Source organism: Neopelma chrysocephalum, unplaced genomic scaffold (assembly GCF_003984885.1).
Source record: "Neopelma chrysocephalum unplaced genomic scaffold, ASM398488v2 Primary Assembly neopelma1_97116, whole genome shotgun sequence".
Classification (NCBI taxonomy): Eukaryota; Metazoa; Chordata; class Aves; order Passeriformes; family Pipridae; genus Neopelma; species Neopelma chrysocephalum.
This window is the reverse complement of record NW_020925758.1, coordinates 229,461-255,226: the sequence shown is the minus strand read 5'-3', so window position 1 is coordinate 255,226 and position 25,766 is coordinate 229,461. Positions and strand designations below refer to the sequence as shown.

The 25,766-nt window shown below is 38.4% G+C and overlaps 1 protein-coding gene across 1 annotated transcript in view; it reads left to right on the top strand.

Annotated features, from left to right (window-relative positions):
• The window catches only part of RIT2 (Ras like without CAAX 2), a 172,188-nt gene that overhangs the window by 69,661 nt on the left and 76,761 nt on the right, over positions 1 to 25,766 (top strand). The window contains exon 4 of the mRNA XM_027671698.1: positions 14,265 to 14,456. Within this exon, the coding sequence (XP_027527499.1) occupies positions 14,265 to 14,456 (192 nt within the window). The remainder of the gene's footprint in view (positions 1 to 14,264; positions 14,457 to 25,766) is intronic.

The following is a 25,766-nucleotide window of genomic DNA, read 5'->3' as shown; positions in this document are numbered from 1 at the left end:
ATTCCCGCCGCAGCTTTCCTCTGTATGACACATTACCCAATCTCTCTGTTCAAACTTCACGCTGAACACTAAAAAAGCAGCAGAGTTCCCTTCACTGAAAACCAATCTGAGATGACTCTGTGACTCTATTAAAAAAGGCAAAATTGTTTTCAGGCACAAAGCAGGCAAATCCACAGGAATATGGATTTCCATACCTGTCAGCGAGACAGTACATTTCGAGATTATTGCATCAATTTTTGTTTGCTAAAATGTGGGCTTTTTATGATAAACTTAGTGCACCAGTATATTTCCCAGGTGTGAGTCAGAGACTTGAAAAATTGTCCTTAAAATGTGATGGCATGCCATTTCAGGGAGATTTTCCTTTGTCTGGAGCTGTGTGCGCGTGAATTCATTTCCAGGCAGACACTTTTCAACCTGACAGCAACAGTGCGCTCTATACTGGAATCCATCTCTCAAATTGCTAGCAAATCACAGGACATGTTTATCCTGCCAGCCTGCAGGACTATGATTCTTACCCCCTGCTTCAAGCTTTGAAGAGGAACCGTATTAGTCCCAAGAGCCCTTCAGATAAACACACTTTCTCAGACTAAACACTATGGTCCGATGATTCACTCAGGCTGTTATCTGAGATCCTTCTGCTTATTATCTAAACGTGCTGCTCTAATCCCGAATCAATGGAAGTCAAATATCAAAGTACACTACTGCAGCTTATCTCAAGAAATCGTAAGATTCCTTTTTGGCAGCAATTATGTCTTAATGGGCCTTTACAGCGTGTTCTTATGAGGGGAAAATAATTTTAGTGCACTTTCTGCTAGGTACTGTAGTGCGTAAATGAAATCCACTTTATTTTTAAAGCATAGGGGTAGTGAAGTAAGTAGCAACCATTAGCACTGTATTAAGCAAAGAACATTAGTTTTATCTTCTTTGTATGTTGTTTTTTTCATAGGCTGTTGATAAACTTAGAAAATCAAACCCTAGCACTGGAAATTACGTGGATTCTCAAGACAAATTGCTCTGTACTTTCTGAGAAGAACTAAAATCTCTCCCTTGACCCAGTCATTTTATTTGGCAATGGACAGATTTTGAAGAAACACTTAATAGGCACAGATACTGAGTGAAAAAGAAAACAAAACTGTTACAATAAATCACAGACAAAATTGCAGACATGGCAACAATTTCCTTCAAATTATGGGCAAAATATTCTTCAGTAGGAAAAGATCTAGGCATTTGCTGCCAAAAAAAAAAAAAAAAAGAAAAGAGTATATTAGCGAAGAAGGAACAGGCAACTGGCAACAGCCAAAATTCCCAGTTTGCTTTCTTATCCCTGCAATGAGTGAATCATGATGCAATAAAGGGTTGATCTGTTTGTATTTCTTGGTCTGTATTTATCTTTCTGTGAAACAGATGCAATAACATATTGCGAGGGGCAAGGATTTAGGGTGAACATCAGCATTGATTGAGTCTGACAGCACTGATTTCCTGCCCCTTGCTACCATTCCACTTTAGGAAAGTCAGTGGTAGGGGTTCCATATTGCAGGTAGAAGAACACTTTCTAGTGTTTTCTGTTCTCTTTCAATAAAGTCTTCTTTTTGTGTTTTCTTGAAATGTTTTCTCTCTCACTGTTCTTTGCCTAACTAACAACTTAAAAAAACAGATAAATATACAGTGATGTTGCTACTTGATTTATATTTTTTCATAAAATGAGAACATTTAAAAGCAGAAAATATAGTAGTATAAATTTTGATAAAAGCAGCAAAATCTTTTTTTCTTCTTTCCAAATTTTTCCTTGCAGTATTTCCTTGTGGGGTTTTTTTGGTTGTTTTTGAGTTTTTCTTTGTGTTTTGGTTTTTTATTATTATCATTATCTTTAATTTAATTTTTATTTATATATTTGGATTTTGAGGTGTTTTTTGTTTGTTTATTTTGTTCTGCTGTACATTGTATGGAAAACACCTATATAAAGACATCCCATATGAGTAAACTTTATCCAGGTCCTCCACAAGACTGTGATAATGTAAATTTGCCTTTTCTTCCAGCATTAGAAACTACTCTGTACATTTTCTTTCCACTGTAGAATGTCACTGAAGCACTTTGAAGAGCCAGCAGACACTGGACATACTCTGTGTCCTGATTTCTTTACGTACACGTGACTATCCTAGACAATCTCACAAGGAATTCCATTTTACAGAGGTTTGCTGTCAAAAGCTGCTTGTTACCAAGCAGCTGTACACAAACCAGGGGCTCCAGTGGGCAGAAGATTGTCTTCTCCCTCTATCAGTTTTCACGAAGCTCACATCATAAAAGTATTTCCAGGACTAAAAATTTGGCTTGAATGCTGAGAATACAGGCACGTATTACAGCACCACATGATGCCTTTTCACCTGACCAAGTGACCAAGAGAAGGATCTTTTTCAGAACAGTGTGTTAAAGCTCCTCAGGAAATGTAGGTTGTCCCAAAGAACTGGAATTTTCAAAAAGTGCCTTTCGTGCTATTCTATACCTGCTGGGTTCTTTACTTAATACATTGAATGGTGATGTCTCCAGACAAAGAGAATAGAAGCAAAAAGTTGTGTGGTGTTATCAAACCTTTACCTTGCAAAACTGCATGAGAAGAACTGCTGGAAGCAGCTTTCTAAAAACGTCATTTTTATGTCACAGTATCAGAAGAGGAATGGAAATACTTAAAAACAAAGGATGTCTTTGTAGCTGAAGTTTCAATATTTTTGCCCCAGAACCCTGGAATTGGAATTCACCACTACCAAAAAAAAAAAAAAAGAAAAGGCCCAAAACCAATACAAACAAGCAAACAAAAAACCCAAACAAAACCAAACCAACAAACAAAATCCCCAAACCAATACAAAAACAAAACCAAAAAAACCCCAACAAAACAGAAAAAGTAAGCCATCTTGAACTCTATTGCTTGTTACCTCTTCTTTATAATCTGAGAAATGTTATTGCATCTATCCAGATTTTTCAGAAAGGAATTCAGGAGCAAAGTGGGAATTCAATAAAGCACTGAAAATATGAAATATTTTCCATTTTTTTTCTTTTTTTTTTTACTTTTCCTTCCTCTCAACATGTTATATTTTGAATATGTATTTTCTTGCTTGCATAGCTTGCATTACTTGCATAGATTTTTCTGCCTTCTTTTACTTTGTGCCCAATGGATGAGGAGAGCAAATTGTTGCCATGGGTGTTCCAGCTTGTTTTCAGAACCATGGGATGATGTGATACAGACCATGCCAGGGAACAATCTTTTCTTTTGAAAAGAAAAAAAACCTCAAAAGCTTAGCAGTAACTACGTTGACTGCACCTGTGTAAGAAATCAGTGGGGTACGTGACTAATACCTGGAAGTAAGCTGAAGTCAGACTGCGCTCTTTGGGACTTGCAGATGAGCCGTGGCATTGTCTTTTGGCATATCTCAGAAGTGACTGTGATCTTTCAGGATCATAAAATCATAAAATGCTTTAGGTTGGAAGTGGCTGATCCCCCTGCCATGGGCAGGGACACCTTCCACTATCCCAGGTTTCTCTGAGCTCCATCCAGCCTGGCCTTGGACACTTCCAGGGATGGGGCAGCCACTGCTTCTCTGGGCAACCTGTGCCAGGGCCTCACCACCCTCATGGCCTAGAATTTCTTCCTAATATCCAATCTTACCCTGCCTTCTGTCAGTTTAAAGCCATTCCTCCTTATCCTATCACTCCAGGCCCTTGTCCAAAGTCCCTCTCCAGCTCTCTTGGAGCCCCTTTAGGTGCTGGAAACTGCTCTAAGGTCTCCCTGAAGCCTTCTCTTTCTCGACTGTATCTGTTGATCTAACTTAGGTACCTCATGACTTACAGTTTTGGAGCTCTACCTTTGTCCTTTTAGCTTTTTTCCTGAAGCAATGAAAATATACCTCTGTTTTATAGTCATGCACAGAGGCTGTGGACCTGAAAACAAGTGTCATCTCCCCCACCAGAAGTGATTTATGTTTAGTTTAGCTATCCCTGATTTACTTTAAGGCCAAGATATCATAGTAATGCATCTGGATTAAACCTTCAATGTATTTTGAATTCAGGAAGTGATACTAAACTCCTTAAAAAAGTTTGATGGAGAAGAGTTGGTCCCATTGAAATCTCTTAAAGCTGGATATCTGCTTGTCAGGTGAAGGGACCTTAGACATCTTGTGAACTGCTCACAGTGGAGGTGACACACCATCCATGTCTCAGCACAGTCTCTGTTCCCACAAGTCCCTAGAATGTCACTGAGAGCAGTGATCCAGGACTACAGATAGATGCCAGCCCAATGACTATAACTGTCCACATAACACTGCCTGACCATCCCAGTTGCTCCAGAAATATTTGCGCAAATGGAAAGAAAAAAAGAACATTGGGATCTCCTTTGTGCTGGAAGTCACAGAGACATGACAGCTTGGTCCTTTCGTGTCACAGAGTCACATTGGATGTTAGCATTGTAAGCAATACAAAATCCATGCAGCTATAACACAGGTATTTTGCATTCATTTTGGTGGTGATTTATGTAGTCCCCAGGGAACGCATCCCTCAGGTAAACACTGAGCTAAATTTCAGTTGCAGAAATGTGTGCACTGTTGATTAAATGCTTCAGAAGTCCAAAATAGCTACTCTGCTGATTGTTTTCTTCTTCCTTACCCCCCTTTCCAGATTCTTAGCTCAAATTATATCTCATGAGTAGGACACAGGGGCAGGGAGGGAAATACCAATGTGGTGGAATTTTTAAGGTAAGCACAGTTGTTATGGAAGTCATCATGAGAGAATATATGTGCAAGCCAGAACATCATTTGCAGTCATTTATCAGAGCAATGAGGTGTCTGACTCCACAGTCTCCTGGTTTACTTCTGCAAGGCTGCACAGGCCTTGCTGGGAAAGGTGGGAAGCCTGTGATGCCCACGTAAGCTGACAAGAGCACGTCTGAATCCCTGGCAAACCCTTGCTCACAGCTGCAGTCATTACCTCTTTACTAGTGGGTTGTTTCTCTTTTTTTTTTTTTTTCCCTATCTCTGCTGTTTACTAAAATGTACTTACCAAGCTGTTATTTTTTTCCCTTTAACCATTTATGATGCATTTTTGATAAAAGGTGAAAACTGGCTTTATTCTTTCTTGCATATCAATGAGAATGGGGGAAAAGTATTATGTGGTGCATGATAAACCAAATGCATGTGGGGGTTTTAGAGGCAGTTAACAACGAAGATTGCTTCAGTGCCTGCATTTAGGAGAAAATTACTAAGGTGTTTATCCCTAAGAGAGAGACTATTAACATTAATATGAAAGAAAAAGACAGTTCTCTGAGTTAGGGAGTGTAGCACGTAGGCATTTTCACTGGCATTGGGGAGAATTGATATGATGACTCCATCCATATTTTGGGGTGAATGAAAAGTAGATATCATCTCCCAGGTGATAGACTGTGTATTTCATTACTATGTATGACAAACCATCTTGCCAAGAGCAGGATTAATAAAGTTAACAAAAGCACAGTTGCAGAAAACTGGCAAATGTATTATCACCTGGAGGCAGGAGGGTAATTAGAGTGGAAACACTGGGAATCTCAGTGAAGAGAAGCTGTATCAGAGGTGAGGGTCTGAGTGCCAGTGCAGATTATTTAGTAGTTCCTTAGTAAGAAAGAAGGGTCACTGTGTGATGCTATATTTTTTAATCTTGAGTTATTTTTTTGGAAGTTGCTCTCGTCTGTCTTTTGCTTCCCTTATTAATTTATCCTTATTTATTTTTTTTTCTATCAGGCTAGTGTAGTTCAATCTTCCTGCATAAGCCAGCCATGATGCAGGACATGTGAATACAGAATAGTGAGTGCATATAAAATGCTCTGCAGTTAGTGAAGGGGCAGTGAAATAGTCATCCATCAGTGTTCAGGATGGAAAGGAACATCTACACCTGATTTTCACAAGACTTAATCCTGCAGGGTCTCTGACTGTGAGCAGTACCAGATATGATGGGAAGCAGTATCATAGCTGAAAAGAGAAGGGGAACCTGAATCTATAAGCCCACTTGTGGGAAACAACATGATTTCCATAATGATGAAAATAGATTGTCTCTAACACAGATTTAAAGTCAACAACTAAACTACAACTCACAAATTTGTGACTTGCAGAAAGGGTGATAGTTTAGACATACCAGTTCAAAGTCTCAGACTCATTTGGATGAAGATGAGACTTGTGTCATCACGAATTAACCTGATACAGTAATTCATATTAAGAAATTACCATATTTATTTTTAATTAATTTGTTCTTTATATTCAGGACTTTAGTTTTCATAAAGCCTCTCCTGTAGCTGGAGTTTGAAAATGTATTAACTGGTGGAAGGAATCCATCTCTTTCCTCGCAAATATATTACTCTTCAGAAAGAATCCTTGACTGAGGACTAGTGTAACACCATCTCCTCTCTGGGACTGAAGACCTGTTTCTAGAGTGAGCAGGTTCATGCTGCAGTACATAAGTGTGTGGAAGGGTATCAGATGGAAAACAAAATTTTGTGAAAACTAGGGATGTAAATCTATGCTTGAATTTCATATTCAATGTGTTTCTAATTGTGTTTCTTGAGTTGCCAACCATCCATTCAGTTGACTCACTCAGCTTGGACCACCTTCTTGCCCATAGGCAAGACCCTGATGTGCTTCCTGTAAATCAGCCTACCTGGGTGACCTGGCCTGGAAACCCTTGGAAATAGGCAGCTAAAAAGTAATGGTGTTATTTGTCACAGAATTGGATACCTGTGTCTTCCAGCAAAGATCACCTGTTATGAATATTCTCCTTCTTCTTTTATTTCCCTTTCCAGGTAAATAAATTAGTTTAAACAGGGGGTTGCTGGTTGTCCTCTAAATTACAGATTAATTTCAGGGCCTGTCTTACCTTTTTACATGTTCATTCACAGAGTTAAGAAAAAGCTACTGATTTTGTACAGTGTGGAGTTTATAATATTGCCTTGGAAGGCTGTCAGATTAGGTTCAGAAAGCCATTAGTCTGCTAGGAACATAGACTACATCTTTTTTGTTATCTTCATACTGTTCCCATCATCAGTGACGTGCAGTTTGTCCCTGGTACAAATTCACAGAAGGAAAGGGATATTGCTGTTTTGTAACAGAAGCAAGGATTCTTTCCTGTAATTATAAGGCGTGAGACACTGACTGATCATTAATCAAGGGACTGATTGTAATAATAATCCACTTCCACTTCAGGCTTATGGACTAATTCTCATTTATACTAATCCCATTTTGAACTGCTCCTGGATCATTACTACAGCGGGCAAAAAGGGTCGTGAGAGAGAGATTTGATGTACAACCAGAACAGTGTAAAGACTCAAGACAGAGAGAATCAATTCCTGTCCTCCAGTATTTAAGCCAGAGCCCCTGCATTTCCTTTGGTCTGTGTCGGAGCTGTTACTCAGCTCCCTTCCTTCCTCACAGTGATGTGGCAGATGGTTTAGGCTGGCACAGGTGGCTGAAGTACCACCTGCTGCAAATTTTTCGCTGTCTTTTGCTAGGTAACTCCTTTTGTTGTGGCTGTTTGCAAGGGAAGGTTGGAAATAGGGGGGGAAAAAGAAGAGAGTGTGAAGTGATGTTGATATTGTTTCTTGTTTTCTGTTGTGTCATTGCTGGGTACCTGTAGCTGGTGCAGGCTGGAATCCTGAGAGCAAAGGCAGCAGGATTGGAGCTTTGGCTTCTGTGATGGAAAAAAGTGTATCTTTATTATCTCCTAGTGTTACTTAACCCATGCTGGGGGACAGCATTTCCCACTGCTGAGTGCTGTGAAGGGAAAAATCCTCTATTGGCTGTAGGCATTAGGTGCTATGTTCTCTTGAACCTTTGAACTCCATTGGAAATAAAACAGCCTTGTAGAAGCCAAATGAAATGTTTAAAATTAAGAGGAGGACAAGAGTTATCATCCAAATGCATGAAGGAAATGACTGGGCAGAGACTGTGGCTGATACTGTGGGTCTCAGAGGCTGGGATCGGTGATTAGTCTCTGTTGAGGTAGTGGGAGATGTATGAAAGAGAGTCACCCCGATATCTTAATTACTCTCTGGAGTCGGTCATCCCTCTCTACTGAGTGTAGAGAGAGACTTGAAAACTAAATAAATCTATAATTCTATAATGTAGAATAGATGACTACCCCTTCAGGGACAGAAATCAGATGAAACAAGGCCCATCCTCTGCATCAAGATTGGTACAGGTATTACAGTGTTTATAATATATATTATCCAGCTAACATCCTCTTTGGATGTTTTCTTATTTGAAACATAACTGATGCAGATATGTTACTGTTTGATATTACAAATAAACTTTTAAAAACTACTTGCTTTTATCCCTCCCTCTCAAAAAAAAAAAAAAGACTAAAAAATTTGTGAAAACCATATAATGATCACGGCACTTCTCACCAGTGTACTTTCCTTTGCTAAATCTATTTCAAGTGGTAAAAGAAAAGCACACTTTACGACAAGCAGTGCCAGGTGGATGATATGTAATCCCAGTGAAGTCAACTGTGATGTTTGTCTGTGTAAGAGAATTTACTGAGAGAGATATAGGAGGGCTGCACTTTTGCTTTAAAAAAAGATTTGGTGCTAAAAATTAATCATTGACCATATTGCCAAAAACTTTTCTGAGAAAAATTTTCAACCTATTTTAATAAAAAATTCTGATTTTTTTTCAAGTGAACAATGCAGTTTCACATATTCCTTTTATTGCCTTTACTTTTTCTTCTATCACTATTAGAAGATTTTTTTTTTCCCTCCACTGAGTTTCCTGTGTCCTTTCTGCTCATTTTACCCTTGTTTGTTCGTTGTTGTAGATGAACAATATCTTGCCTGTTTGTAGGAACATATCCCACCCCTCAAATGTTCACTATAAATGTTAAAAAAAATCCCTCTTCATAATAAGAGTGACCCCTGTGGTAATCAGGGAGACAGTTTTGATTAAGAACATCTGTTAGCAGATTCCCAGTTCTAAAGTCAAGCAGAACATAAGACAAGAAGATATAGAAAGTGACATTCTTCAAACTGTGAGGCTGGCCTCCCTGGGGAGACTCTGACCTCTTCCACATATACAAGCCAAGATCATAAAAAAAAAACAGACATCAAAATATGTGGAATGTGTGTGTAGTTTGAAAAACATGACACCTTTGTTTCCGAGGTGCCGCATCTTTAAATTTCTAGGCACCACACTTCTGAGGAGCGTGGAGAGGCACTGCACTTCTAAGCATTGCATCGTGTTTACTCCTCAAACACATCCCCACACAGTGTCTCTTTTTTTTTGGTTCTTCTCTTCTCCCCCTTTTGTGCTTTAGTGGCTGACAAGGTTCTCTATTAGCAATGCATAACATGGGGGTCTGACAGAACTGGCTTCACTTTACAGTTCTACTGGTGTAAAATGGTGATGTGGATGACATTGCTTCCAAACGACTTGTATTCCTAGTTGAATAAAACCTTTTCCAGTCCAGCAATCTTTCTCCAGAATTGTTCAGGGGAAAATATTTAGGAAACAGTAAAGAAACATGCTTGGCTTTGGGGAACTTTGTGAAACACTTTCCTAGAGTCTTTCAGTCAGCAAGGTGGAATTGTCCTGAGCTGAACATGAGATCCAGGCTGTTATGTTTGATAGCAACCCATAAACCATACCTAGGTCTTCACAAAGATCTGTGTATCTAAGTGTAGTCTGACTTTGCTGCTCAATGTCTTTGTTTCCTCTTCTGGAGGCATTAAGATATTGATCTTATTAGGAAAGGAGTCTCTAATGAAAAAAAAAACAACATACAAGTACTATTAATATTTCCATGACAGCAGTATGAATTTAAAAAATTATTAATAATATTGCTCTTTGAGAAAAGATTTCTCTTGCTTATTATAAAAGACGGGGTAAAAGAGGATAAGACAAGATGATGAAGAGAAAAGAGAGGTTAGATATTTTCTCTTCGCTAAGTTATTATATTAAAAGCTAATAGAAAAAGAAAGCATACACAGAAAAATGAAATGTGGAAACAGGGACAGTTTCCCAAGGATAGGTATGGAAGTATTTCTTGGTTGTGAATGAATTGGATTATGAAAGCCGAAGTGTTTCTAGAGTTTAACATTTTGAGAAGTTAAAAGGCAATGAGATCGATTTCTACAGGTACACTGGCAACTCCATGAATACCAGGAAAAATGTGCGGCTGCTGCTGGAATGAGTGAGTATCCAGTGACGAGGAACATGAAAAGTACTAACACACTTCAGACACTCTCTGGCCCAGACAGAGAGGCAAGCTCTGCTTTTATGCCTCCCAAGTCTTTGTGCCTCCAGGGAAAGTTTAAAGGAGATACAGCACCCTGAGTAGAGGGGGATAAACAAGGGACAAGTGAGTCAAGCTGTGTGTGTGTGCAGTTCAGCACAACACAACGAGACACATCCAAGCATGTTGAGGGAGCTGCTCTGTGTTATTGTAAGGCTACTCTGATACCTTTGAAAAATCATGTGAGATAAGTGATGAAAGGCAAATGTGACATCTATTCAGGAGCAACCCAACCATCGAGAGATTTACTTGCCAACAGTCTTCAACAACAGGTAGACATATACACTCCTATGAGGATTAGCAACAGTTTTTTGCTGCATTCAACTATAATGGAAAAAGGAAAGTAAAAAGTTATGTTGACTTCTTTCAACTTTTAGAAAAGTTTTATTTTGTTTCTATCCAGGCTTGACGCTTGTTCTCGAGTATCATATCTCCTAAGAAGAATAATGATTCTGTTTCAGAAGAGTTTTTACCACACTTTTCAGTTAAGTCTTAGTCATTATACACAAGAGAGTATTAGAGACTGATGTCAAGCTGCAAAGTGCTGTAAGCATGACAAATCTTCACTTTAATTCTCAGAATTGATTTCCTTTTGAGGGGGTGTGATTTCCTTCTGTCTCTTCCCTTTGGCATTTACTGACTTGGGAATGTTTCATATTTTTCCCTTATTGAGTAGAAATTGATATCCAGTACTATTTCTGAATAATTTTTACAAGGTCCCTTGTACATCAGGAAACAATTAAAGAAGATATTAATGTGTCAGCTGCACAGATACACTGTTGTTTATTTTACAAAAGAACCAGGCAAAACATAAAAATAAAACCACTGAAAAATCTGCAAAACCTTTGGATCTGTCTCTATCTACCCCTGAACATTCACAAAATCCAGGTTTTGGTTTTTCTTGCTGTAAAGAAACAGGAAAAAATGTGAAATATAGGATAGGACTTGAAATAAAAAAATGAACAAAAATATTTAATTGCATCTTAGTCCTTTGTCTTGTATATAATATGCATACAGTGTTGCAAGGGTTATAGTATGTTTATTGATAATTGTATTTATTCTTTCTCTTCCTATTTATTATTATGTTGAGGTTCCTCATGAACAAAGAAAAAATCCACTTCTTTTGAAATCTAATAAAAGGCTTATTTAGGTTTGACCTTGGAGTCCTTGACTCTGTACTGAGCAATCATGCCAAGGGGAAAAAGCTGAGAAGTAAAAGTCAACATCAAAAAATTGGAATGGAAATGACTAACTGAGTTAACAACGGAAAGCCAAGTGGATGTCCCCAGTCCAGTTTGCACAGAATACTTAATGCCTCTGAAAATGGATCACTGCAAACATGGCACTAAAGCATTTTGTCTGTTTAATCTAATATATCAACAGCAATAATATGCCATAATAAAAAATTGCATAGGTAAATTCATTCATATCCTTAAAGCCTTAACTATGCCCAGGATGAACTGGAATGTGTAGGTAAATGATTTGACTCAAGAGTGGCAGTCTTTAAAGCTGAGGACTTTATCCCTTTGGAATGATTCAGTGTGTAAAATTAGGAACCCAGGGTCTCCTGTCAGTCAAGGAAAGCCATTAAGCATCCCTGGGGAGTGATCCTGGGTCTACTCGCGCTGCAGAACGTCACTTACTGTGAGTAACTTAAACAGGGATATGTGACCTAATTCCTGCTCAGTTTGCCATAAATGGCTATAAGGGAGTGTACAAAGTTCTGAGCAGTTCCTAAAGGTGGATCACCTCACTTAAACAGAGCTCATTCTCTGTTACAGTCTGTGCAGAGCAGTCATACAGTGCTACAATAGTTGATTTATGAAATTTCTTATTCAGGAATGCAGGTCATCGGGGCTGGGCTTTGGGTTCCATATGAAAACATGTACTTTTAACCAGAGTCTCTGTTCTGTTGTACCAATGCTCTAAAAATAAATAATAGATACAAAAAAATAAGTAATTAGGTAACTAAAGAGATCACTATTTTTTCATCAGCAGAAGCAATCTGTAGTCCACTAATTGCATTGAATAGCTCACCATTTGTTATAACAAGGGCTCAGGCAGCTGACTGCAGCTACACAGACAACTAAATTCAGGAGCCTAATCCACAAGTTTAACTTCACAGAAGGTTGCCATTGTCTGCTAAGCTTGAAGAGATCCTGGCATAGTTCAGTTCCTGGTGCAGAACAGTTCTGGGTGACTGATGCAAAGAGGAGAAAACCAGGGACATGAGGGATGGGGGCTGCAGCGAGACTTTGTTCTGGTATAAAAGCCTGGAATCTGAGAGCAAGGAATGGAGTCAATGACTGTGTTTTGTCATTAACACTCCCTGCTCTTAGAGACTTTTGCATGGTCTATTGTTCTAGTGGCTATCTAATGTAGACGACGAGGAAAAACCTGGGAACAGAGACACATCTCCGTTCAGTGTCTTGTCCAAACCATAGAGTGTGGGAATACTTTTTATTTGATCTCTGCAGTTTTTCCCCACCCTACCGCTTGCAGATCCAATTTCAGAAAGGTAGGCTAGAGTATGACTTGATCCACTCTGTGCTGTAGCTTGATGGTGAATAAACTCTCCAGGGATGCCAGGGATGATAATGTAGAGATTTTGAAATTCTGAGTAAGTCCCAAAGCAGAATCCTACCCTTAAATTGCCTATTAGTCTGCCATTTTGAAGCTTAGTTCGATGAACTTTTTCCTGTAGCAGGTGAAATATTTTGAATGATATATAAAGCCTTTGGGTAAAAGACACATCATAAATAAATGATAATGGTCAACACGAAAGTCTATTCACAGGAAGCATTGTCAATCAACATGAATGACTATTGAGAGAGATTTAAGGTTGAGACTTTTAAAAGAGCATAACCAATCCATTTCCCTTTAATTTTCAGCAACAACTGAGGATATATATATGTAACCTAAACTGTTTAAAAAATCCCAGCATAAATTCTCAATACACTAAAAAATACAGGATTTGATATTACATCCTGCTGCTCATAGAAATGGTTCGATGTTGATATGTATATTCTTTTTTTATCAGACCTCCCTGCATCTTAATATCTCTGGAGAACTGATTCTGTCAGGAGGATTCTGATCCTGACCGACTGTTGCCATGGTGTTGGGTTATTCTGGGCTGTGATCAAGAAAAGCAAACAAACCTGAGAAAGAAACTGGCTTTAAAACATATTCTCAAGCCACAGTTTCTGAGACTAGTTTTTGAAAACTAAATCTTGATTTTTGTACAATGTGGCAGTTGTTAAGTACTTCTGAAAAAAGTGTACCATTAACCAGAAGTGTTGCTGTGACAATAAATACATACATAAAAAGAGAAAAATGCAGGAGCAGAAAATTGGACCAATTCTCTCACTACTCGAAATTGTTCATTCTCATTTAATGGCATTATCCTACACTGAACTGAAACCCCTAGCTTTTCTGAGAGCCTTTAAAAGAGCAGAACTTTTTGCAGATTGTACCCTTGTTTTGCTAGGCACTATTCCAAAGCTGGTGGGAGACAATGAATATTTTTTGGTATTACTGAGCTTTTGAATTGAGGGCATAATAAGGAATTTGTACCTGTCTCTCATCCCTAGATAGTAATATAGCTTTTCTATTACACCTGTTAACACTCATTCAAATGCACGTCATCTCTTTGTACTGGCAGTACTGCAGAAGGTTCTGATAATACACGAGGCAGTATTTTCTGTATGCAGGCACTGGCATATTAAGTTCATATTCTTAGAGGACAGAGTTCCCTTGATAGGAAAAGGGGAAAAAAAAGCCCTCAGAGAAATCCTTATTATTGGGGTGGATGAACCAAGAAGGATGCACAAGTTTCAGCAAGCAGCATTTAAAAGAGTAAAAAACAAGCAGTGTGAAATTATATGGGGAATTGGGGAAGTTTTCAGCAAGTTTGTTATTTACAGATGGATAATTTTGTTTGCCAAATTAGTATATGTGTTCTGCCTATTCCACAGGCAGAATTCACAGCCATGAGGGACCAATACATGAGAGGTGGAGAAGGCTTCATTATCTGCTACTCCATCACAGACCGCCAATCCTTCCAAGAAGCTGCTGAGTTTAAGGAACTCATTTATCGTGTCCGGCACACCTACGACATCCCTGTGGTGCTGGTGGGAAACAAAATAGATCTGGAAGAGTTCAGACAGGTAAGTGACTTCTCCACTGTGTTTGGCTTGGTTTTTCTTGCCTACCTCAGGGGTTTCTGTAGCATATGTTGTACAGTACCACTGAGAATTATTTATACAGGGCGAGGTTTAATCAAAGACCAGCAAACTACGACTCATAATAAATTAAGGTGTTTGTTGTGTTTTACATTCATGTGTTGTGGAACTTAAAGTAGCCTTGGTAAATCACAACCAAACCTTCTTTGCTTTTACTTGAAAAAGTTTTACAATTTTTGTTGGAAGTTATATATATGTATTGAACACAGAAGAAGCTTCAGCCAGGACCTTTAGGGCAAGAATCCCCTATTTTCTTTGGAAGTTACCAGGCATTAAAGACTTTCTTTTTTCCTAAGCATACTAGATTAATTAAAGGCTTATCAACCTCAAACTGGAAAAAACCCCACAAACAATTAGTTAAAATAAAGAAATGTATATGAGATTATCTTTGCCTGAAGATACAGTGTTATTAAAATGTTCAGGTAAGACAGGGGCTTGAATTCACTTTGATTTGTATACAAGATTTCAGCTACTATACCCGTAGAACATCATATTATTTTTGACTACAAGGGCAATGACTGTGGCTCTCTCAATGCCTTTAATAATCTTTGCTCACCCTTTTCCTTTTTCTCCCTCTCTACTTCTTACCTTGCTGTTTGTATTGATGTGTGTGTGTGCAAGGGAGTGAGTTAGAGAGAGACCATGTTAAAGTGGCTTGGTTGTGACCTGGTATTGAAAGGAAAATATCCTTAATCCTAAGAAGAAGCTTTGAAAAGGAAGAAAAAAAAAAGATATTTCACTATATGGAAATCTTAAGGCACTCCTAATATACACTATGATTTTTTTCAAATGCCTGACTCCTATGCAGACACAAGTAACAGTTAAATAAAATGGTGGGTTTAGGTTCATTAACATTTGTCTGTGCTCACACAATTCTGTCTACTTTTTCCCACTTATCCTGTCACTCTTCTCCCCATTTCTTTGTCTTCTTTCTTCCACCTGAAGGTGGAAAATCTAAGGCAGCATCAAACCTGAAATTAGTCCTAAAGATCTGATTATGTACATTTAAAACTTCACATCTGTTTTCCAGATCATTGACTTCCTCCCTAAATTAGGCTATGACAAAACCCTAAAGGTGACGATCCAGCTGCAGCTTAATGCACAGCTTGAGGCTTCAAAAAGCAGTGTCTTGTGCTTATATACCAGACTGGGAGGGATGTAGATTCAGTTGTTCTGTTGAGAGAACAGGACCTGACCCCACCTGGAACAGGATATGGCTGGTTACCTACAGTTACTCATAGATGAGGTTTTCTGTAATACTTTGTTCACTAAGAGATATAGAGATAATCTTCCATTGATATTTGGCACCACTTCTTTCTGACCTTACTTTTTGTTGAACTTTTATGTTTTAATCATTGTCAATGCATATAAAAGTATATGTGCCTGATTTAAATGCTTTTACATGCTCCTTGATGATCATATCTGATCTCATGAACAGGAAAGTTTGTGTGCATGAATATCTGCATTGGATTTGACCATTCAAGATTAAAGGGCATGGAGAGGGGAAGTCGGGAATGATATTAGAAATTATGACGGTGAGATGTCACAGGCACAATAAAAGCTGCTTTATGAGATCACCACTGAAGTTCCTTCCTGAATGTTTAAACAAGGAAATTCAAAATTGTTGTCCTACGTTTTTTAGACCTTTCAATGAGCCAGGAATCAGGTCTTCAAAATGTTTTGCCCCATAAGCCCTCTAAAACAGAGTTCAGCAATTAGAAGGGCTTCCTCGAATATACTTCAATTCAGATTTTGACCCTTAAATCAAAGACCAGTAAAATAATACAGAGCAGATCTGCTCATTTGAATAAATCACTTGAATATGAATATGTGTCCAAAAGCCAGTGGTATGAACCGACACGAGCAAAGCTGTAGAACAAAACAGTTTATTCTGAAGTCCATATCTTGGAAATTTATTTTTAACTTTAGACTTTCTCTACTCGAGGTCTGTTGTCTCAATAATTAGCTGGTGCTGAGGTGAACAAGTTGTTCTCCTGGAGCATATCTTGACTTAAAGTTCATCTGTTTTAGGTCATGTTCTCAGAGATTACAACTCAAAGCAAATCGTGGTTAAGTGGAGGTGTTGAGGAGATATTTCTCACAGTACCTTCCTGACCTGAACTAAAGCACCAGTGTGTGGCAGGACACCTCTGTGCCCAGCTTTAAGCACATATTAAAGGACTGTATCATCTCATTTTGTCAGAATTGGGACATGAGACTGTGCTGTGTGTTTAACAAACACTGAAATAAGTCACATGTATGCTCACTTGTTAGGTTAAGAAATATCTAAGTAACTCGATGAACTGTGGAAAGGTAGATTTAAAGGGATCTTTTCAAGGTCATGCACTGTAGTTATGGCTTCATTAAAAGCATTTGAATGGACAAGAGTGGCAGCCAACTAACTATGGGGTAACAAACAGCAAAGAGCTGATGATGTAAGGCATTAACATATCAATGAACAAACAGTGAGGATTGTTCACAAACATACCAAATTCAAACTGAAAAATAGTAGGTGTCAGAATGCAATCAGCCAGATTGGAATTTTACCAGGGCACCAGGGCCAATATTGTTGCTTTGTTTAATGACATTTTTCTCCTATGGACTTCATTAAAACAACTGTAATGTTATTCATGTTATTTCAAAACATAACATTAAGTTCAATATTCCCAGGCATCATTTCCTTTTAATGACAATTCTGCAACAATCAGACAGGCTGTAGTAGCTTGGCCAGACAAAGCTCTGTTTGAAATGTGATCCCCTACACAGTACAGTTAATGATGTATGTTGCTTGCCTAAAATCCATCAACAGGACTACAAGAACAAAACTAATCTACAATTAAAATTATGTCTTTGGAGAAACACTGCTGAAAAACAAAACCAACCAGCTTATTATTTTTAGATAATAGTTTTATTTTATGATGGCTTCAGTGAAATGAAAGTCTTTACATATGCCTGTGATTTTTAACGTCTTAAGAAACGGTTTTGTCTGTAGTCCTTCTTAAAACAAGTTTTAGTTATATTCATCAGCCTAAAGAACAAACACTCTCAACTTTCTCTGTAAAACATGGGGGAACAATTGCGCCAAAAAAAAAAAAGGAAATAGACTAACCCATTACTGTGATGAGTATATCTTGTCTGGTAGCAAGGCTCACTCCATCCCCCATTCCCTTCCACTGTACTGCAGCTACATCCAGTCTTTTATGATCCTATTCTGTGTTGTGTTCAGAGATTCAACAGGAAAGTGAATAGACTGGAATGGTTAAGGCATTCCCAGAGTCATGGAATGGTTTGTATTGGAAGGGACCTTAAAGCTCATCTCGTTCCAATCCCTCTGCCATGGGCAGGGACACCTTCCACTAAATCAGGTTGCCCAAAGTCCTATCCAACCTGGCCTTTAACATTTATCTGGGTCCATTACTTGATTTTTAGACGTTACCCTAAGAAATATTTAGGTTTTATATGTATTTTTTTCCATAACTCTTTGATGTAAAAAATATAGAACTAACCATTTGACTAGATAACATTTTCGTTACAGTTTTTTCAAACAGAAAAAATGTTACATTAATAAAGATATGCTTGTATGTCTTTTAATACCATCAGTTTTTCAGAAGCATGTAGGGCCACCTGTTTGAAAGTACCACTGATACTTTCACTTCAGGTAAACCTTGTCACTTTACTCCGGATGAACACAAGTTTAAAATGGGTATGATAGATAAATATCTAATTAGAACTGGGACCCCTGGTGGCCTAGTGGTTAGCATGCAGGACTCTCACTGCTGCGACCACGGGTTCGAATCCCAAGTCCCCCGGGCAGATGGTAGCTCGTTAGCCCTGTGAGGCCATCCATCTATGAGAAGGACACTCTAAACAAACCTACGTCCTAAGGACCTCACTGCCATTGTCCAAGCTTGCTTGGCCCCGGCAGATGAACCTTAGGATTAAAGGGTGGGCTCAGTTCAGCGCAGGCTGTGTCTCACCTGAAAAATCCATTGCGCAGGCTGGAAAGGTAAAAAGACCTTTCCCCAAATCTTCGTTCGCGAAGACTGGCCATTATTATTATTAATTAGAACTCATTCATCTTTAAAAAATACTTTAAAAACCTGATCCTATTTGACCTCATTTCATACTAATCCTAAATTACAGCTTTATGTTAAAATATTTTGTAGGTAGGACCCGTGGCATTACTGAAGTGTTATTTAAAAAAATATCCATAAGACTTTGCCTACGGATCATTGCAATATACTAATTGCATTGAGCAATTCAGAGGGGAACTAACTACACAAGCTCCTTTGAATAATGGACTGTGGGTCTGAGCTGTAAAACATACTTTCTAGCAGCTTTTTCAAAATTTTGATGTGAATGTTAGAACCCCTTTTGGAAATTCTACATGTGCAGAAAATCTCATAGCCTTCATGGAACAGTTTTTCCTCTATGGTTTTGTTTGACCTCAGAGGAATAAGCTGTGGGCTCAATCGATGTCCAAGTCCATGGATAACATGCTGATGTCCAGTCAGTCCAAGGTTAGGAGGGCAGCTCATGCTTCTTACTGACTGGCGTCTTTGGGCAGCCTGTCATCAAAATTGTTAGTTTTTCCAGTACAGTCTTGGTTCTGAAAAGAATTATGTAGTTGTTTACCCTTCCACACATGAGTTGTCTTATTCACTTCAAGCAAAAGTCTGAGAGGACCAGCAGAAACTCTTTTGAAAACATTTCCCTTTACAGCCTTCTCCTTCGGTAGGAAATACAAAATCAACATGAAATCTGTCTTTTCCATCCACAGCTGTAGTGACAGGACAAGGGGAATGTCTTCAAACTGCAAGAGGGTAGGTTTAGATTAGATATTAGGAAGAAAATCTTTACTATGAGGGTGGGGAGGCCCTGGCACAGGTTTGCCCAGAGAAGCTGTGGTTGCCCAATCCCTGGAAGTGTCCAAGGCCAGGTTGGATGGAGCTTGAAGCAACTGGGATAGTGGAAGGTGTCCCTGCCCATGGCAGGGGGGTGGAACTGGGCAATCTTTAAGGTCTCTTCCAACCCAAATCATTCTGTAATTCTATGATTCTATGATTTAACATGGAAAATGTATTAATTTAAGTGCAAATATATTACAGAGGCTTCATTAGATTTTTTTCCTAAAGTTTTATTATACCATAAGATAATTTTCAAACCAGGATTAGAGTGGTTCAGTAAATTTTCATTATCAGAGCCAGCTGGCCACAGAATATTCTCACTTCAATGAGGTTTTACTCTGGAATTTGCTCAAGATGAGCTGACTGGTTATCAGACACTGTGAGCATCAACTTTTAGATTTCTCATTTTGACAGTTGCTCTATTTTCATGCTTCTCAAACCTTGAAGTATCTGTTGAGTCTGAGACAGCTAATGTTTGTTATTTTGTTTTTGTTTAGGGATGTTTTTCACTTGGTTTGGTTTGGTTTCTTTTGTGTGAATAACTGCTCAGTATATATCAAACATTGTCAGTCTGTACTTTCTGTTAACTTGTTGAGACACTGAAAATACTTAAAGAATGTGATATTATATTTTATTTTTGTATTTTTAAATGCATGACTATGAAGCACTGTTTACTAGATGCTCTCTTACTCATAATATGAATCATGAAATTGCAGTATTCTGAATTTCTTACCTTACCATCAGGTTGAATTTCTTTGTTTTTGGGATTAAAACTGCTTTGAAATTTGTAACTGTACTGTAACACCAGCAGTTCCCTTTTCTCTCTTAAAGATATTTAGGTGGAAGAGTCTGTACAGTGGCCTACACAAGGAATGAAAGGTTCCATTTTTTCTTCTGAACTTTTTTACTGCATTCTCTGCTGTTTATTGACAAAGAACAGTACACATTTGTGTTAATTATACACACTGTAAAGTGATTAGATTAAATGGCTTGGCCAGATTGCCTATAAAATCCATGCAGAAAGCCAGGATTTGTCACATATCGTAGAAACATATCATAAAATGAGATGTATCTGCCTGTGAAGATGTCTGTCTTGCTGCTGACAACAGAGGGAAGCCCAGACAACTACCTTCCTGGCCTTTTTAGAGTGGTGCTTGGGTGAGCTGAAAACATACAAAATTGTTTCTGACATCTTTTCAGCTTAGAATCTGAATTTACTGATTCATTCTGTTATTGCTGCTGCTAACTACAGACTAGAGTTCTGAACCGTGCTCATCTTGTCTTTGGTTTTTGAATGAATAAAATCTAATAAATTTTCATTCTTAAGTAGTACTCGCTTCTAAAAATAGTACGAGCTGTGATCTTAAAATATTTCAGATGTATTCAGGCCGACTTTCCCAAGATAACAGCTACAAAAAGCACAGGGGGAATGGAAATTTATTGAAAAAAATCCAGAGGATAATATGGCACAGAAGAGTAAATTCTACAAAACTATTTCATATCCAGAGAAGGAGAGCTGGGGAAGGGTCTGAATCACAGGTCTGATGAGGAACAGCTTAGTGAGCTAGGGGGAATCATCCTGGAGAAAAGGAGGCTCAGAGGGGACCTTCTCACTTTTTACAACTCCCTGACGAGAGGGTGGAGCTAGTGGGGGCTTGGGTTTTTCTCCCAGGAAACAAGGGACAAGATGAGAGGAAATGGCCTCAAGCTGTGCCAGGAGAGGTTTAGGTTGGATATTAGGGAAAAATTCCTTCGTGGAAAGGGTTATCCAGCCCTGTCACGGGCTGCCCAGGGCAGTGGTGGAGTCTTCATCCCTCGAGGGATTTAAAAGCCTTGTAAATGGGACACTTGGGGACACAGGTTAGTGGTGGCCTTGGGAGTGCTGCTTTAACAGTTGGACTCGATGATCTTAGAGGACTTTTCCAACCTGAATGATTCTAAGGTTCTATTTATTTGCAATTTTTAATGAATTCTTAGATTAATTAATTCAACCATTTTGATATCATCTTGGCTGTTCATTTCCCGTGGACAGTTCCATTTTGCTGGCATCAATATCTGATGAAAATAAATTACATTTGTAAGGAGTTGCCATCATCATTTATATCCGCTTGCCTACCTATTGTCTTCCCACATGATATCACATCATAGTCTTTGTTTGCTCTTCAAATTCTGAACAATATAAGCCACTTTTGCTGTTTTGATGGAGCTATGACAGTTGTCTGCATATTTGGAACTAAAACTACTGAAGTTGTCATTATGTTTTATTATCTTAGAAATCTGTCAGACCCTTGAATACTCACTTTCTTACATTACCAAAATGCATATCTGGATTCTGTCATGTTCCTCCACACCTTTATTTTCTATTTATTTTAGTTGACTTTGATTTTTCAACATTTATTTCACAAAGTTCATTATCCTAAGAAGTCTTCCTCATATAGTTTTAAAAATAATCTATTTAATGTTTGCCCCCCACCAAAAAAAATGTGTGTTTTCCTATGCCAATGTAATTTTAGAAGCAAATTTGGGAGTTGCTGCCTTTCAGAAGGAAATTCCATTATTACCAACTTAACTTCTCTAGCAAATGTTCATTTATACACAGTTTATCACCTTGTCATTACAATGCTTTTGTATTTCCACAATCTCCCCCAAACCACAGCTGCAATAAATGGAATCACACACACAGACAATTGTAAGGAAACTGTTGCCTCATTTAATTTATAATTGTGTTAACCTCCAGTGAACATCCAGTAAATCCTGTAATCCCTTCAACTTGGAGCAGAAGACGTTTGAAGGAGACTAAGATACAGATAACAGGCTGCTCTGTAAGAGAAGAAACAACAGCAAAACAATAGGTGAACTGCAGATAATAAAATCTTTATAGCACAAAACCTGTATATTCAGAGTTAGAAAACAAAGACAACTAATTTCTTGTAGCCAAAGCAAGACAACACAGGACATGTAGCCAGGGTTATACACTGGGGATGATATTGCAAGGTCACTTCAGCACTAGGGGTATTAAACAGCAGCATACTTTCTGTTGTTTTAAAAGGGTCCCAGTACTTCTTATCTCTACCTGCTTTATCTTCACCGTGGACCTCAGAGAGTTTTGCCCTCCTTGTGTACTGAATCCTGGCTTGGTGTGACCATGTGTGACTTCAGTGGGAGAACACCTCCGGGGAGAGGTGTGAAGGGACAGAGATGCGCTCTTGTCTCTTGTCTTCTTGATCTAGATTGCTCCTCAAGGTGAACTTGGACTGAAATTTCTCTGTTTGGTCTGTAAATTGAGAGATTAACTGTTGCTTGACAGTCATGCCAACAGGATCTTTCTTCTTAATTAAAGCAAGCAAAGAATGTTGTAAAACTTCCACATAGAACTGCTGCAGAACAGTCTTGTGCTGGGCTTGTTTGCAAGCAAGTTCAGGATGCTGCTGCTTTCCTTAGAGTAGCCCAGAGGGAAACCCATTGGTTACACAATGACCACACAAAGGGGTACAGCTTGCAAGGGAAAACGCAGTGGTATAATTTTTTCGGTCACTAGTGCTTAGTTAGTAGCTTCTACAGATGCCTGTGGAGGATCTCTGTCGTGGTTTAAACCCAGGCAGCAACTAAGTACCATGCAGCCACTCACTCACTCTCCTCTGCTCCACAATGGAGAGGAAAGCTGAAAAACAAATAAAAGTAAACCTCGTGGGTTCAGATAAGAACACTTTAATAATTGAAACAAAATCAAATATAATAATAATAATAATAAATAATAATAATATAATGAAGAAAAAGAGAGAACGGGAGGAAGAAAGCCCAAGAGAAGCAAGTGATGTTCAACACCCACTGGCAGATGTCCAGCATGTCCCCAGACAGAAACCAGTTCCAGGCAACTTCCCCCCAGTTTATATACTGGGCATGCCACTCTATGGTTTGGAGTATCATTTTGACCAGTTCCAGTCAGGTCTCCTGGCCAAGCTTTCCCCTGACTTCTTGTGCACCTGCTCGCTGGCAGAGCATGGTACACTGAAAAGTCCTTGATTAGAGTGAGCACTGTTGAGTGACAATCAAAACTTCACTGTGTTATCAACATTATTTTCGTACTAGATCCAAACCACAGCACTGTACCAGCTATTAAAAAGAAAATTAACTCTATCCTACCTGAAACCGGGACAAAAGCAAAATTTAGAGGTAGCTATTTATCCCTGAAGGACTTTCATAGCTCATTTTTCACCGGCATGGAAAAGTGTAAAGAAGGAGTCTCATTCCAGTTGCTGCCCTGATCCAGCTTCAAGAGACTGATTGGAACATTCCATTTTATTAGTTTTGAGTTTATTTGCTGAAATCCTCTTTGCCTTGTCTACGAATCTTGTTCTTGCACACTGTGTACAAGCCAGACATCAACCTGCTCTTAATGTAGAGAGGGAAGAGTCATGAACATACCACACCAGGCAGTGCTAATTGGGGCACTGTCCTGCCTCTCCACCATCCATGCCCAAAGTAATATGACCTCCCATCTCTCCAGATTTATTCTGTCATTCTCTTCACAAGTGCACATACATGTGAAAGAGGATGGTATGCAATGGGAAGGTATCTTTTTATATACATGTTGTTATTTTTACAACATCAAGATCAAGATTTCACCCTAACTCTTATATATTATTTACTACAGTTCCAGTTCAGGAAACTATTTAAGCACACGCTTAATTAGAGTGGAACTAATGCATGCTCTTCATGTTAATCTGCACTTGAGTGAAGATGCTGTCCTGAAAGCGAGACAGTAATGAGCAATTCTGTAAAAATAAAAGTACCTTAGCAAAGTAGCAGATTAATATAAGCAGCCACATTTACTGTGTGTTGTTTATATAAAAATGTGAATTCCTGATAGCAAGGATAGTTTACTATGGGTTTTTGCAGTACTGGTTCAAATTACTTGAAAGTAGAAATTTTACCAGAATTTAATTACAGCTCATTATGGTGTCACTCATAATAAGAGTGTGACCTAGCATTTAAAGAAAAGAAGATTAATCAGTTTAATCATCTTTGCTTTTTGAGGATTTGCTTATATTCTTGTCTTAATGACTCACTTTTTTTTTCCAGATGAATTAGAAAGTTAGAGAGTTTTGTTTTTAACCAGATCTAACAACTTGCCTAAGAATAGCAGCATGTTATCTTCACACACTCTGGTGTTTTTTAAGCTGCGCAGTCATGACAATCAAAGAATAAAAAAAAAAAGGCCTGAAAGCACTTACACCCCAAAAAACAGTCTAAAAAAGTAAATGAATGGGAAAATAAATCTGTAATTTAATAATATCCATTCTGGAAAATTCCAATATCTCATCCACAGTGTCCAAGTTTTATGGTATAAAATCTATGTAAAATGGCAGCTTCTAAATCTCTGAGTAAATTGTTTGATATAGCATAGTTAATTCAAGAAGATCCAGGAAATTACCTGTTATAAAATGACATTAAAACACATTATGACACTTGAAATTCAAGACGTTAAATGTCTACAAAATATCAAAATTAGGGTTTCAGTGTTAGTCATTATTATTAATCAGACAGTTGTACTCATCAACCCCCAAGAAGTCTGGGAGTTAGAGTATGGTGTGTTGTTTGTTTGAAATTAATATTTATTTTAGTTGATACAGTTTAGTATCTTCATCCATCTTCTCCTGATGGGTGTTATTTCCAAAAGAGTGAAAGGATGGTCTTCTTTTCTGCCATTGCTGCATTTATTTCCTCTGTTACTCAGGAAATTTTCTTTCTCTCTATGTCATTTTTACCACCTACTGCAATTCCAAAAGGTTATTAGGGAGAAAAATAATATGTCTTGTCAAATTTTTTAAGTCACACGGTAGAAGGACTGACACAAATATGCAGGGTTTTGTGTGTACTTGTGTCTGTCTGCATGTCTTAACTTTGTAATCTAACACCAACATTGTGCTCAGTGTAGGATATTGATCAGCACCACAGGCCGCCCTTTGGGCATTCCTGTCATATATGGTTAGTCATCGAAATTTTGAATTTGCTTTACATCTTCTCTGAGGTGGTGGTGAAGGCAGTGTCTTTACATTTAATGATGGTTTTCATTAGCCAAGCCATGGGATAATTCTGTATCTTCTCTTTTTAAAAAAGCGAAGCTTGCCCTTGTTTCCTAGACTCCATTCATTTCTGCAGCTCATAATTCCTTGGATTTTCAAACCTAAGGAAGCATGATATGGATAGGTTTTCTTTGGGGTTTTTTCCCTGCTCCAAAATCTGAGAGATATTACCCCAGATGTGGTTAGTCTGAGCCCACTTAAACTGCAGAATGAACCTAGTGCCCTTCCTATCATCGTGCCAG